Source organism: Salvelinus namaycush, chromosome 12 (assembly GCF_016432855.1).
Source record: "Salvelinus namaycush isolate Seneca chromosome 12, SaNama_1.0, whole genome shotgun sequence".
Classification (NCBI taxonomy): Eukaryota; Metazoa; Chordata; class Actinopteri; order Salmoniformes; family Salmonidae; genus Salvelinus; species Salvelinus namaycush.
In genome coordinates, this window is record NC_052318.1 from 42,032,745 (window position 1) to 42,047,448 (window position 14,704).

General features: G+C 46.7%; 1 protein-coding gene across 1 annotated transcript; it reads left to right on the forward strand.

Moving 5' to 3' along the window:
• The first annotated feature begins 4,346 nt into the window (after positions 1 to 4,346).
• Positions 4,347 to 7,606, forward strand: LOC120056599 (leucine-rich repeat transmembrane protein FLRT1-like). Its single transcript, XM_039004797.1, has one exon. The coding sequence runs from the start codon at positions 4,436 to 4,438 to the stop codon at positions 6,515 to 6,517; it is 2,082 nt and encodes a 693-aa protein (XP_038860725.1). The 5' UTR covers positions 4,347 to 4,435; the 3' UTR covers positions 6,518 to 7,606.
• Positions 7,607 to 14,704: the final 7,098 nt, after the last annotated feature.

Sequence of the window (14,704 nt, forward strand, 5' to 3'; positions counted from 1 at the left end):
AGGTCATCTCCTGTGTAATTTGTATGTCTATTTTATCTCTAAATTGGGCAGTGTACTGTATGCCAACAGAGATGGGGAGGGAGGATGAGCAGGAGGGGGGGGGGGGGGGGGGGGGGGGGGGGGGGGGGGTGGCTTATAGCCTCAACAGATGATACAAGCTGGTTCTGCCTGGCCTCTGCACGTCCATTTCAACCGCTCCAAACCACCATGCTCAAACTGAGAAGCAGGGTCAGAGTGACGGCAGCATAAAACTATTTCATGTACAGTAATCCATCTAAAAGATATATTCTGCCCCATCCGACTATTACCCAGTGTTAGCTAACCCCCCCCCCCCCCCCCCCCGTCCCCCCCCCCCCCCCCGTCCTGAAATCTAAATCGTGGATTTGATTTATTAATGGGTATTCTCTGCTTTTAATTTCTACTTTGGTTAAAAGTGTTGACAACTCAACTAATAAAAAAATGTACTCCCGGAATAGAAGTATGCGAGACGGAAAGAGAGATATAGAGTCAGAGAGAGAACTTGAGAGTTTTAAATCTAGTCTTTCCTGTAATTGCCAAATAACATAAGTGGATAAAAAAAAGTTCATGCATAGACATTGAGTTTTCTAAAAACCCTTGTTTGTGCAGTATTGCCTTATAAGCTAGTGGAATCTATAGCAGGTCGTGTGTGTATCCACTACAGTACTTCTAGTCTGGCTGGGAAATGCAATAACAGAGAGAGTGAAGTGCTAACATGGCAAAACGTCCATGATGATGTAGTACCTCTTTCAGATCTAACAGCCAACCTGGACATATCACAGTCAGGAATTCACTGAAATCGTCAACACCAGAAAATCACATGCACCATTTCATATTCATATATTCCTATTTTATATAATCTGATGTATTTGCTATTCGTCTCTGCTCATGTGTCAGAGTGGCCCTCCACTCCATGCGGCAGCATTTTGCTGCAGGGGGGGCCACGACTCCTCTGTTAATGCTTACAGGATTTACTTTTAATCTGGGGTTCCTGGGGAAGAGACACGGAGCCAAATTAATTCATAGAGCGGCAGCAGCGACAGTAGTAACAGCAGCAGCAGAGTGGGTAGGGAAATGGACTAGCCACAAGATGGATGCTGTCTCAGATCCCAGGTGGAACATGCATAGTGGTGTAGTGCTCACATCAAGGCACTTAACCTCAATGACTCATGGGTAACATTCTAACCTAACATTCACCGCTGTTACTGAAACGTTCACAGAAATCATGTAGTACTGTCACTGGGAGATTTGACTTAAAGTTGAATGTGCGTATCTCATGTTAGGATTTGGCCCTAAGTTGTCAGTATTCAGATGAAATGTAAGATATGGTAACAGTACCGTCTGTACGTTACTTTCATTTTAAGCCTCTGCTCTGAATTTATAAATAGAGTGGATTAGATACGTTCATGTCATTATTTATGAATTGATGTGTGCATCTTCCAAGCCATTAATAATGATATATTTTAAATGTATTTAATACAATCATGTGTTTTTGTAGAGTCACGTTCGTTTGTAGACTACAGGACCTTTTGAAGGCAGCTGATTCAGATTTACTAGCAGTAACATCAGTTCAGAGCTAATGACTCTGAAGAGGCCTAGGGTCTGTTCCAGACAAGCAATGAAGCTCACCGATTGGACTCTGCTGACTCAAGCACAATCAATGGGGTTCTAATAGTTTCTCTCTCACAGAAAATACTATATACACTGTAAATTACTGCCAAAGACAAGGCCTTGCAGAATGGTTCATTCATCCTATATTGAGATACATACAAACAATAATCTACGGGCATTACATGTTGGAGAGTTGATAGTACAAGGATGACTGAATCGGGCCATATTGTAGCATAGCAAAAGTATATGGGGAATGTTTTTTTCTTCTCAGCCTCCTCTATTTTGACCATCCTTTGATTTATTTATTTCCTTCATCACCTTGGCCATCTCTTGTTTGCATCACGCCTTCCTCTGCACCAATCCCTAAATTTGAAATTAGATTCAAGGACATGGGCATGTATGATAAGCTTCGTGCCAGTATTATCTCCACTCTGCCATCAACCGAGGGGATTTCCCGATACACTGCCATCGTCTTTGGTTATCATTCCCAGATTTTCCTTATCATGAATATGTGGATGTGAGTGCTGCTAGATATGGTTTCTGTGGGGGATATCATGGTGAAGATGGCAACAGTCAATGCGCTTATTCTAGAACTGCTTTCTCTCTCCCTCCTCTCTCCCTCCTATGTCTCTCTCTCCTATGTCTCTCTTTCTCTCTCTGTCTCCCTCCTCTCTCCCTCCTATGTGTGTCTGTTTCTCTCTCTCTCCTATCTCTCCTTTTTCTGTCTCTCTCTCCTTCCTCTGTCTCTCTCTCCTTCCTCTGTTTCTCTCTCTCTCCCTCCTCTCTGTCTCTCTCGTTCTCTCTTTCCCTCCTCTCTGTCTCTCTCGTTCTCTCTCTCCCTCCTCTCTGTCTCTCTCTCTCTCCCTCCTCTGTCTCTCTCGTTCTCTCTCTCCCTCCTCTCTGTCTCTCTCGTTCTCTCTGTCTCTCGTTCTCTCTGTCTCTCTTGTTCTCTCTCCCTCCTCTCTGTCTCTCTCGTTCTCTCTCTCCCTCTTCTCTGTCTCTCTCTCTCTCTCCCTCCTCTGTCTCTCTCGTTCTCTCTCTCCCTCCTCTCTGTCTCTCTCTCTCTCTCCCTCCTCTGTCTCTCCCGTTCTCTCTCTCCCTCCTCTCTGTCTCTCTCTCTCTCCCTCTGTCTCTCTCGTTCTCTCTATGTAAATTGATCCGGCTGTCCTCTCCATCTTGCTCCAGTTCCAGTATTGGAAAGTGTAGGGCTGTTTTGTGTACTGTACCCTGCCTTAGGCGACTGCCTGTCTGGCCAGCCCATTTCCACACAAACACCCTCCCCATTCCCTTCACGCAGCCCCACATTGCCTGACGTCTCCCGAATACAGATGACTGTAACTTTGACTGCAGCAACGTGTGGGGACACATGCAGTACGTGTCTTGTACAGCTTGGCTCATGCTCACACACGTCTATAGACATCTGTGACTGTACACTGCCACACAGCTTGTACCCCTACAATTATACACAGACACACACACAGTCTCTCACAACCTTAATGCATCTGTACCCTAGCTGTAAATTAGGTAATTGTCTGTGGATTGGACCAGCCCTGAAAGCATAAGCCAAATGAGTAACCATGGAATGAACAAACTAATGTAGGAAGTGCTTAAGATAGTTTATCTATGTGCCATTCTTTCTGACGCCTGCTTAATCCACCCAATCACAACTCAATATGTTCCCCTAATCCCTCCCACTCTCTCTGCCACATCAATCAATCTTGCCTTTAAAGGGACTGACCCAAATACACTCTGTTTGACAGGCTTATTTGCACAGCTGCTCAGACTCAAAAATATACACAGTGACTCGCTCTACACTGCCACAAACACATACTGTACACTCATGCTTATATACACACATATATATACACACACACACACACACACACACACACACACACACACACACACACACACACACACACACACACACACACACACACACACACACATGGAATAGTTCATGTAAAAACTGTGAGATGTTCTGTTTACACAGACTGCTTGGACAGTGCGCTCTGGGAGAATTCAAACAAATACACTATTGTGTATGTTATAGGGCCAGGAGATGTCCCTGAACATGTGGTCAGACCAGCAATAACAGGCCCTAGTTATTGGATTTAACCAGGCCCGGTTCTTTCAGTAGACAGATCACAAAACTGTATAGATTGTGTTGTAATTTCCCTTTACTGTCTGACTCAATTTCTCAAAATGATTTGATATATTTGATATATTTCATTGTGTCTTTTACTGAAATTGATTTCAAGAAAAATACTCTCCTCCAACTCCTGCTGGAAGCAGATTACAATACTGCCACTTCACCATGACAAGGGGATTGAAGTCGAGATATTAAAAGGGATTAGTATACTGTAGCAGTTCAATTTCCATGTGACCATGAATCATTTGTTGGATGTGGTTTAGGCAGAATTAAATAAGGGTACATTGTCAAGCTTGTTATATCCTGGCAATTTGAAGTGATTTTGGAATTTCAATGAAACCTTCTTAGTAATCTGGTCACTTGAGCGGATTGTTAACTAAAACCTGTCTCCTTTTCATTCTTTCTAGGGCTGAAGGAGCCGGCCTGATTTGAGATCATCGTTAGGATTCAAGGAGCTAAGACGTTGAGACCGAGAGGAAGGGAAGTTGACACCGAGAGGAAGGGAAGTTGAGACCGAGAGGAAGGGAAGTTGACACCGAGAGGAAGGGAAGTTGAGACCGAGAGGAAGGGAAGTTGAGACCGAGAGGAAGGGAAGTTGAGACCGAGAGGAAGGGAAGTTGAGACCGAGAGGAAGGGAAGTCGATTATCAGCACCATGGCGCTGGAGGGAGTGGCCGAGCTACGTGATTGGCTGTTCCTGCTGATGCTCTGCCTGACTCTGTTGGCCGAGGTGCTGGAGGTTGCTGCAGCCACAGGGTACGATGAGGAGGAAGACTTGGTGTGCCCCTCAGTGTGCCGATGTGACGAGGACTTCATCTACTGCAACGACCGGGGCCTGAGCTCTATCCCCCCTCTGCCCCCCTCTGCCACTGTGCTCTACCTTCAGAACAACCACATAGACAACGCCGGGCTTCCCACCTCCCTGGAGCGGCACCTAACCGTCCGAGTGGTCTACCTGTACGATAACGAGCTGGATGACTTCCCCATGCACCTGCCCCCTTCCCTCCGGGAGCTGCACCTGCAGGACAACAACATCCGTACGCTTCCCCGCGCCACCCTGGCCCGCATGCCACTGCTGGAGAAGCTGCACCTGGACGACAACTCTGTCTCCACCGTCAGCATCGAAGACAAGGCCTTCGTTGACAACCCGCGGCTGCGTCTGCTCTTCCTGTCTCGCAACCACCTGTCCAGCATCCCCTCTGGGCTCCCGGCCTCTCTGGAGGAGCTGAGGCTGGACGACAACCGCATCTCCACCATCCCCACCCACGCCTTCCGCGGCCTCTCCTCCCTGCGACGTCTCGTCCTGGACGGAAACCTCCTGGCCAATCAGCGCATCGCAGACGACACCTTCTCCCGCCTCTCCAACCTGACGGAGCTTTCCCTGGTGCGTAACTCCCTCCTGACCCCGCCACTCAACCTGCCCAGCACCCACTTGCAACGTCTCTCCCTGCAGGACAATGCTCTGATCCACATGCCCCGTGGCTCCTTGGACGGCATGAGGAGGCTCCAGAGACTAGACCTGTCTGGCAACAACCTGACCACCCTGCCTCGGGGCCTGTTCAAAGACCTGGACAGCCTGGGACAACTGCTGGTGCGGGGGAATCCCTGGCACTGTGGCTGTAACCTGCGCTGGCTACATGACTGGCTGCACGCTAGGGGTAACTCCATCACGGTGAGGGGCCTTACCTGCCAGGCACCAGAAAAGGTTAGAGACATGACCCTCAAGGACCTGACCAGCCAGATGGAGGAGTGTGAAGTCACAGGGGTAGTGCCTGCCGGGGCCGGGGCTGGAGCCACAGGCAGTGGGACCAGAGACAGAGTGGGTGGAGTAGGAGGAGTTGTCGCTAGCTCCACCACCCTTTCCCCTCCACAGGGCTCCCTCTTCACCCTGCGCTCCAAGCGGCCCGGCCTGGGGCTACCAGACTCTGGTCTAGACTACACCCTGGGTAGCAGTGGAGTGGGTAAGAGCCTGGCCCTGAATGTCAAGCCCCTGGCCCACGACAGCATTCGTGTCACCTGGAGTGTGGCCCAGCCCACCTCCTCCTTCAGACTCAGCTGGCTGCGGCTGGGCACCAGCGCTGCCATGGGCTCCATCACAGAGACCCTGGTGAGAGGAGACCGCAGAGAGTACCTGCTCACCTCCCTGCACCCCCACTCCAGCTACATCATCTGCATGGTGCCCCTGGCGGCCAGCTCCGGGGGTAAAGGAGCCATGGCAGGCGGAGACACTGACTCAGATGAAGCTCCAGTGTGCGCTAAAGCTGAGACGTCAGACCCCAGTCAGCCAGATGTGGGCCAGGAGGACAACCAGGACCCTGAACACATGGCTACTCTGCCTCTGGCTGGGATCATTGGTGGAGCTACTGTCATTGTTTCTCTGGCCCTCATATTCGCCATCTTCTGCTGGTACGGGCATCGGGCCGGACGCCTGTCTTCTCGTGATCAATACAGCCGTGGCAGCTCCAGAAAGAGCAAGCACTACGATGACTACATTGAGTCAGGCACAAAGAAGGACACCACCATCCTGGAGATCCGAGGCCCAGGGTTCCAGATGACGCCCATGGTTACCCACCAGCCGCCCAAGCCCCTCCGGGAGGATTACATCATCCACACTATATTCCCCTCCAATGGCACCGGCCTCTACAAAGGTGCCCACCAAGTGTCCAATGCAGGGTATGGCACCAACCGTGGCTATAGAGAAAGAGGGATCCCAGATATAGACTACTGTTACACGTGATAGACCTGGCCCGTTCCACACTGTTCTAGATGTACTGTATGGATACTGTATTTTGTCCGCATGGGTTCTTCTGAAGAACCACTCTGTGCCTTCCTCTTCTAGTCTCCCATTCCAGCTAAGCCAGCTGTTCACTGCACTGACACTATTTGAATAATTGGCTGGGATGCCTGCAGGAAACAGCTAGCTGGTACACAGCAGCAGGAGCGAACCAACGGCCCATTACAGGTGTTGATACAGACTGCTTCTTCACACCCTTAGTAATGATCAGTGGATGTTTTCCATCACTGCTCCCTCTCTCAGTGAGACAAGTGAGAAGAATGTGCAATCTGTGTTGAAACTGCAGGATATTTTCACTTACAGTACAGTTCCATTCCAGGGCTTATGTTTGGCAAGCCACATGAGACACCAAGATATAAGGTTAAAAAGTCCTGAAAGGGTCAGAGAGACAAACTTCTTAGATACGCATCACTTGCCCACTGGCCATATTTTGCCCTCTTGTCTCATCCGTTTAAATGCCTCAACTATCCTGATGTGCCCAGTTTGTCCTATCAGTTACCTGAAGACAAGGCTCTGTAAAGCTGTGAATAGTTCTCTTTCAAACAGCCCACATAACCGCTTGTCTTAAAGCAGACTAGTTGTGGCCTGATCCAGTGGTTCCACAGGGTGAGGGTCTTGTCAGGGGTGAGGGTCTTGTCAGGGGTGAGGGTCCTTGATGATATCCTTGATGACTTTCGCAAGGTTCTATAACGGAACAATGCATTGAATTCAATGCAGCCCAGGCTTGTAGACACTTTACTTAGATAGACATCCACTGGACTGTGTTTGGAGAAGTCATTGTTCCCTGCTTGTTTCTCTGATCAGTCCCTCACTGCTACCCTTATTTATTGGTTTTGTTTTTTGTGATTTTTTTGGTGGGGGGGGATGACTCACACTGGACCTTGACTTTTGTGATGGGGAAGTTACTCCTTTCTTTTTTTGAGCAAGAAGAAGATACAAAACACCTCCTGAGGTCCAACTGATGGTTAACATTTTCTTGACTGCACCAGCTTGAATGTTTATGTACACCTCTTTTTAATTAAACTATCTGAAGCAAAAGAGACATTGTCCGATTACAATACAGAAGTTGGTTAATAATAGAGCCCCCCCCCCATTCTCAAATCACTCCTTTGCAACATACGAGTCCAACCTCCATTCTCCCTCTTGTGCCTGTGTACTTATCCAGTTACCTTAGAAGGTGGTGGTATTCGGGTGAGAAGGGGAGCCTCCCTCACTAGATGGCATTCTGTGTTGTTCCCCAGTGGGCCGATTCCCAACAGGGCAGAGGACTTCTGTGGAGCATCCTGTGGACAGACACAGCAGTCATGTAAATGTGAATCGGGAAAATGAGTGTGTAAACAGCGAGATATATCAGGTAGATGATCAAAACCGTAACACTGTGGACCTGCACTGTGGGAGGGGGCGAGGGAGGTGGAGGATCTGAGGTGGGGGTGAGACGACAGTGGGGTGAGTTCTATTTTACTTTGTGTAGGCACTAGTGATAGTCCTCAACTCAGTCCACTTCTCCTTCCAAGTAGCACTACAAATGTAAATGAATCAGCACTTACAGTAACGTAACAGGGAGGGAGGGGGGCAGAGAAATAGACCTTGAGAGACACAGAGGAAAAGCGAGAGACACATTCAAATGCAGAAGACGGCACAGAAATGATGGCTCTGGAACGACGGAGTTCATCCGTGCATAAACCTATTTGTCATACCCTGCTACTCCACATTGCTGTAATATTTTCCATTGCTTGTTTATCACTTTACTGTTTCCAAGGTGGAAACGAATCGTGTTTCCTTGGCTGTTCTGTCTGATAGGATTTCATAGTAGGCTGACTGTCAGACAATATGTCTGAGGAGTGTTCATTTTATTTTAAATACAAAATGTGAAACTGGAACAACCAACACTGTTGGTAGCAGGTTCATATTTTGGAAAATGTTGATAGAAATTATAGCAATTTAATGTTATTCATTTTATGCTGTTAACATGACAATCACTCATTTCCACTTTGAGATACCATTCACACCCATCTCTACAGGAAAAACAAAAATACTGAGCCTACAATTTTTTGTGATAGTGTCCATGTTAAGTGTACACCTGCTTAGAAATCCATTCTTGCAGAGGAGTCACAATTAAAGTTGAATCGATCACATTACAGCAACAATGTCGCCATTTCACCTCATGAGTACAAAGAACTGTTTAAATATTGTTTTCCTGATCTGAAATTAACCACACATTGGGGTATTAGTGAGGGGAAGAATCATATCACAGGTAACCAGCTTACATACAGAAACCAGGCCTGCATGTTTCACTGTTAATTCCCAGTCGCCTCTATTACTCCACCACTCTCCTATAAAACACATTGCATTTCTTTGGTGTGCAAATATTGTTCCTAGTTGAGCTTGCATGCCTAGATGTGTATGTTTGGACAAAATTGAGAGAGAGAGAAAGTACCATTTCCATTTTAGCTGACACTTTTATACATTTTCATATTGGTCCCCTGTGGGAATCAAACCCTCAACCATGGTGTTGCAAGCACCATGCTCTACCAACTGAGCTACACAGAGCCTTAGTAGGTATGCAGATTGTGTGCATCGCCGTAAGAGCAGGCAGCACTTGCGGTCATTTTGTTTAGTTATTTTGACCATCTGCATATTTGACTGCTCCTGCTGACTGGACCAGCAGTTGGTGTGTGTGTGTGTACTGTGTGTGTGTGTGTGTGTGTGTGTGTGTGTGTGTGTGTGTGTGTGTGTCAGATCGTGTGTCTCCTGACGAATCAGAGTAGCAGTAGTTCCACCTGCAGCCCATTAACACAGACGTCTCCTCCCCTTGCTCTAGCTTCACAGAAAGACCTTGTTTGCCGAGTCGGTGTTTCTGTCAAAAGAATATACTTCTTCTGTCTGTGCTCAGACCGATGCGAACCGCACAATAACAGAGAGCGCAAACGGGGTCAGCTTGGGAGTCGTCACCCAGCACACTTTTTTTAAGCTTTCCGGGTGAAATGGTGCTCTCATCATTTATCATCATTATCATCCTTTATTGCACATTTAAATCCACATTCAGCGCGCCCTCTTCATGCCCCTTCGTGGAGTGCCCATCACCCAACCCACACAGGAGGTGGATGCCTTTGGTATGCTGAGTGGATCCAGGTTTCAGGCGCCAACTAACACATGGGTCTGTGGTTTGATGGTTTAAGAATCAGAGCAAGGAATTATTTGACTGTTATCAGTAGTGTGTGTTCTGTTCTTTCTTTTGGTCTGCCCTTCCATATTTTTCCTGTGTACTTTTTGTAGGTTGCTGCTGTTGAAACATCCTCCTTTGTTGGACTCTGTGTTATACTGAGGAACAATTAACTATTTTGTATAAAGATGTCTCTTTTCTATGTGAATAAAGGAGACGTGCAAAGCCTTGTGGAGTCCAGAGCCCGGTTTGTGTGTGTGTGTGTGTGTGTGTACCTGTTCCTCATTAAAGTTGTCTACCTAGCACAGTTGTTCTGTTAGCTGTGGTATAGATGTGGTATAGATGTTTTGATTTCCACTGCTTCTGCCCCCTCATATCCCACAGGCAAATACACACACACACACACACACACACACACACACACACACACACACACACAGCTGATAGACCCACAATGATTACCATTACTCATGGTCCTCTGTTCTTGATTTCCTCTGTTCAAACACACGCAGCTCCTAGAACAGACGTTAACCTGTTCTCACTGGCCTGTTTATGAGCGTCTTTAAACTACGTCTAAATGCTACTGGACTCCCTAATACTGAAGGGACATTATCACAGCAATTCTGCTGACTATAAGAACGTGAAAAACAAGGGAATTAGTCTGCTGGGACAATAAGCTGCTAAGAACAGTAGGCACCTTCCAAGGAACTAATTTAGCTCAGAAAATAAATGTCTCTTTCCTCGGTTCTGTGCTTAGCTGTCCGAAGAAGGAAGTAACCATTTTGTATTTTATCATCTCAGGCAGAGATGTACACTAGCATATACTGTATGCATTCCTGTAGATTTAGTCCATTTTGATGAACACACTTGACTGGAAAGGAAGGAAACAGACTTGTAGGCCCGGGGAAACAATCATTTGTCCCCCATCCCCCCCTCCTCTAGAGGACAGACTAAGTGCTCCAGGCCTCTTGTCTTTCATAGGATTACCAGGATACCATATTAAATAGAAACATGTCACAAGGTTGGGGTGAGACGGGCGAGCACAATGTCACTGTATTTCGATCTTTATTGGGAGTGACACAAACAGCCCTCCCCTTTACCTCACCCCCCCCCCCCCCATCCCCCCTGTATTGATTAGCTGAGAGTAGAGGTGAGGTCAGCAGGCATGAGTCTGAGTTTCTTTCCCTCGTGTCTCTCACACTCCATTTGTCTCTGTCTCTTTCTATACCCCACCACCCTAATCCACTGCCTCTGCTTCATCCGTCCACCCATCCGTGATTCCCCTCCTCTTTCCCTCTCTCGCTCTGCATGGAACTTCTCTGTCTGTGTGTCCTTCATTTGACATACATAAATCAATCAGTCAATCCAATGTCATTCTGCTCAAAGCCCAACGGACTCGACTTCGAGCCCTAGCCCTGGAAAAGTAACGGAGCCCGCCAACTAATTACATTACAAATCATATTACGATAGTCATTGTGGATTGAATTAAGATATATCATTCTGTTTGATTCTTACATACAATGCAGCCAATTAGGTGCAAAGAAGTCCAGTTAGGAGAAATGAAGCACAGGTACAAGTTCTCAACCGCATCAAATGCGATTGTCATAATAAGCATGCAATCAGCTCTGTGTTTGTCTCTATTGTGGGTTAAGGCCACCCGGCACAAGCAGGCAGTCTGCATGGGGACTGACTCATTGGGAAGCAACTGCTGTTGCCTGCTCTGACTGCACACTGATTTAGACAGCTCATTGCTACTGCCTAAGCACACACACCCAAACACACCTTGTTGTACATAGTTCATGTGTCTTGGGCCCATGTGGATGCTCAACACCACACTGATTTAGTGCCAGCCCCTCTCTCCCCACTCCAGGAACCCCATTTATTACACAAGCCAGTGCCTTAATCCTCATGCTTTCCTTCACGGGACAGGGCTGTCGGTTGATCGATACAGCCGGAATAAATCAATCGATGCCTCCGCCACACAAACTGACTCTCCGTCCCCCCCACCCCTATCCACAACCTTCCCTGTTATTCTTCCTCTCCCCATCTCCTCAGCTCTCAGGCTGACCTCCCCTCTACCCCTTTGTCATTAGTCTTTAGAGTCCCTCCTCCTACCCTGAAAGCGCCACTCTTTCAAAATCCTCTATTCACCCTCCGTCCTCCTCTCTGTGATTCATGTGTTTGCTTCATGTCATTAGATAGCACCACATCAAATGCCACGTAATTTCACAATTGCTGTTGTGTTTTTCTAACACATACTGTGTCTCTGTCTAAAACGAGGTATACATATCACATATCTTTCCTCCCATACTTACCCCTTCTTAGGGTGTTGCCCTCTTCTTTTCTGGCTCTGCCTCTCTCATTTTTCTCTCATTGCTGTCACCTCTTCTGCAGGCAATCTAGCTGTGCAGTGAGCTGTGAAAGACTCTCCCTCACTCTCCATCACTCACAAACACACGCACATCAATATGCGCACGTGCGAACACATACAGGAATATATATATATATATACACACTTTTATGCTGACACTCTCACACGCGTACAGTATGCTCTACAAATTCATCGACTATCGCATACAAATAGTGTGATTCAAAGGTGACTGAATAAGGTTTATGGGAAAACATTTTTAAACTAAATGTTACCTCCCTGTAAGTGCAGTTCTGTAGGTTGATTCAGTAGTATTTGGGGCATCGAAGTGATGGGACATATGACATTTTAATGCAGTGAGTCATGGACAAGTCAAGCTTCTTTTTTTTCTTTTCTTTTTTGCAATATTCATCTCATGCAGAGCCAAACCCAATACCCTGTCTGTATTCTTCATCTCTGCAGTTCTGTAATTGCCATTGTCATTTATTTTTTCTGACAAGCTATTCAGTGGGTTTTTGAAAGTGCTTGGAATGACACAATACATTTAGGATGGGATCATTTAGACTACTGACGTATAGCAGCAGGAGACAGCCTCGTTCATGGTTTATGTCCCCCTCGCCCCAACTTCGCACAGACACATCTCCTTTGGCCCTCATTAATTAATTCAGCAAGGCAGTGTGTATGCTGAGCTCTTGCTGCCATCTGCTGACCATACAGGGGTAACTGCAACTCAGCAGCAAGGCATCGCAAAGGATCAAATATTCTTGATCAGGACCAACCTGGTCTCAGACGAGACAAAACATAGTAAATGGAAATCTGAGACACTTAAATTAGTATGATATGTTACGTTTGCTATGGTTACATAAGACAGGTTACTTAGGTTGGTTGGGGTGGATAGGTGGGTGTATAACACAAACGTCTAGCAACCCAAAGGTTGCGTGTTGGAATCTCATCATGCACAATTTTAGCATTATAGCTAATTAGCAACTTTGCAACTACTTACTACTTTTTAGATACTTTGCACGATAGCTAGCCTTTCTCCTAACCCTTTAACCTAACCGCTAACCCCTGGCCTAACTAATGTTAGCCAGCTATCCACCTAGCTAACATTAACAAAAAAAAAAATTGGAATTCATAACACATCATACGTTTAGCAAATTCATAAAATATTGTATTGATTGCAATTTTTTAAATATAAGAACATATCATACAAAATGGATGGACATCCACAAATCAATAAATACCATACTAATTAAAGTGTCACGTCTGGTCCTGAGTCCATGTTGCAGCCCAGCAACAGGTGCTGTGCAGGTACACAACAAGTGCAGGTACACTTAAACTGTGAGAGACGGAATCTAAAACAAAAATCCAGAAAATCACATTGTATGATTTTTAAGTAATTCATTTGCATTTTATTGCATGCCATAAGTATTTGATACATCAGAAAAGCAGAACTTAATATTTGGTACAGAAACCTTTGTTTGCAGTTACAGAGGTCATACGTTTCCTGTAGTTCTTGACCAGGTTTGCACACACTGCAGCAGGGATTTTGGCCCACTCCTCCATACAGACCTTCTCCAGATCCTTCAGGTTTCGGGGCTGTTGCTGGGCAATAGGGACTTTCAGCTCCCTCCAAAGATTTTCTATTGAGTTCAGGTCTGGAGACTGGCTAGGCCACTCCAGGACCTTGAGATGCTTCTTACGGAGCCACTCCTTAGTTGCCCTGGCTGTGTGTTTCGGGTCGTTGTCATGCTGGAAGACCCAGCTACGACCCATCTTCAATGCTCTTACTGAGGGAAGGAGGTTGTTGGCCAAGATCTCGCGATACATGGCCCCATCCATCCTCCCCTCAATACGGCGCAGTCGTCCTGTCCCCTTTGCAGAAAAGCATCCCCAAAGAATGATGTTTCCACCTCCATGCTTCACGGTTGGGATGGTGTTCTTGGGGTTGTACTCATCCTTCTTCCTCCAAACACGGCGAGTGGAGTTTAGACCAAAAAGCTCTATTTTTGTCTCATCAGACCACATGACCTTCTCCCATTCCTCCTCTGGATCATCCAGATGGTCATTGGCAAACTTCAGACGGGCCTGGACATGCGCTGGCTTGAGCAGGGGGACCTTGCGTGCGCTGCAGGATTTTAATCCATGACGGCGTAGTGTATTACTAATGTTTTTTTTTGAGACTGTGGTCCCAGCTCTCTTCAGGTCATTGACCAGGTCCTGCCGTATAGTTCTGGGCTGATCCCTCACCTTCCTCATGATCATTGATGCCCCACGAGGTGAGATCTTGCATGGAGCCCCAGACCGAGGGTGATTGACCGTCATCTTCAACTTCTTCCATTTTCTAATAATTGCGCCAACAGTTGTTGCCTTCTCACCAAGCTGCTTGCCTATTGTCCTGTAGCCCATCCCAGCCTTGTGCAGGTCTACAATTTTATCCCTGATGTCCCTACACAGCTCTCTGGTCTTGGCCATTGTGGAGAGGTTGGAGTCTGTTTGATTGAGTGTGTGGACAGGTGTCTTTTATACAGGTAACGAGTTCAAACAGGTGCAGTTAATACAGGTAATGAGTGGAGAACAGGAGGGCTTCTTAAAGAAA

What these genes read in the sequence shown, in the direction of transcription:
- LOC120056599 (XM_039004797.1), top strand. Translation starts at nt 4,436, where the DNA reads ATGGCGCTGGAGGGAGTGGCCGAGCTACGTGATTGGCTGTTCCTGCTG.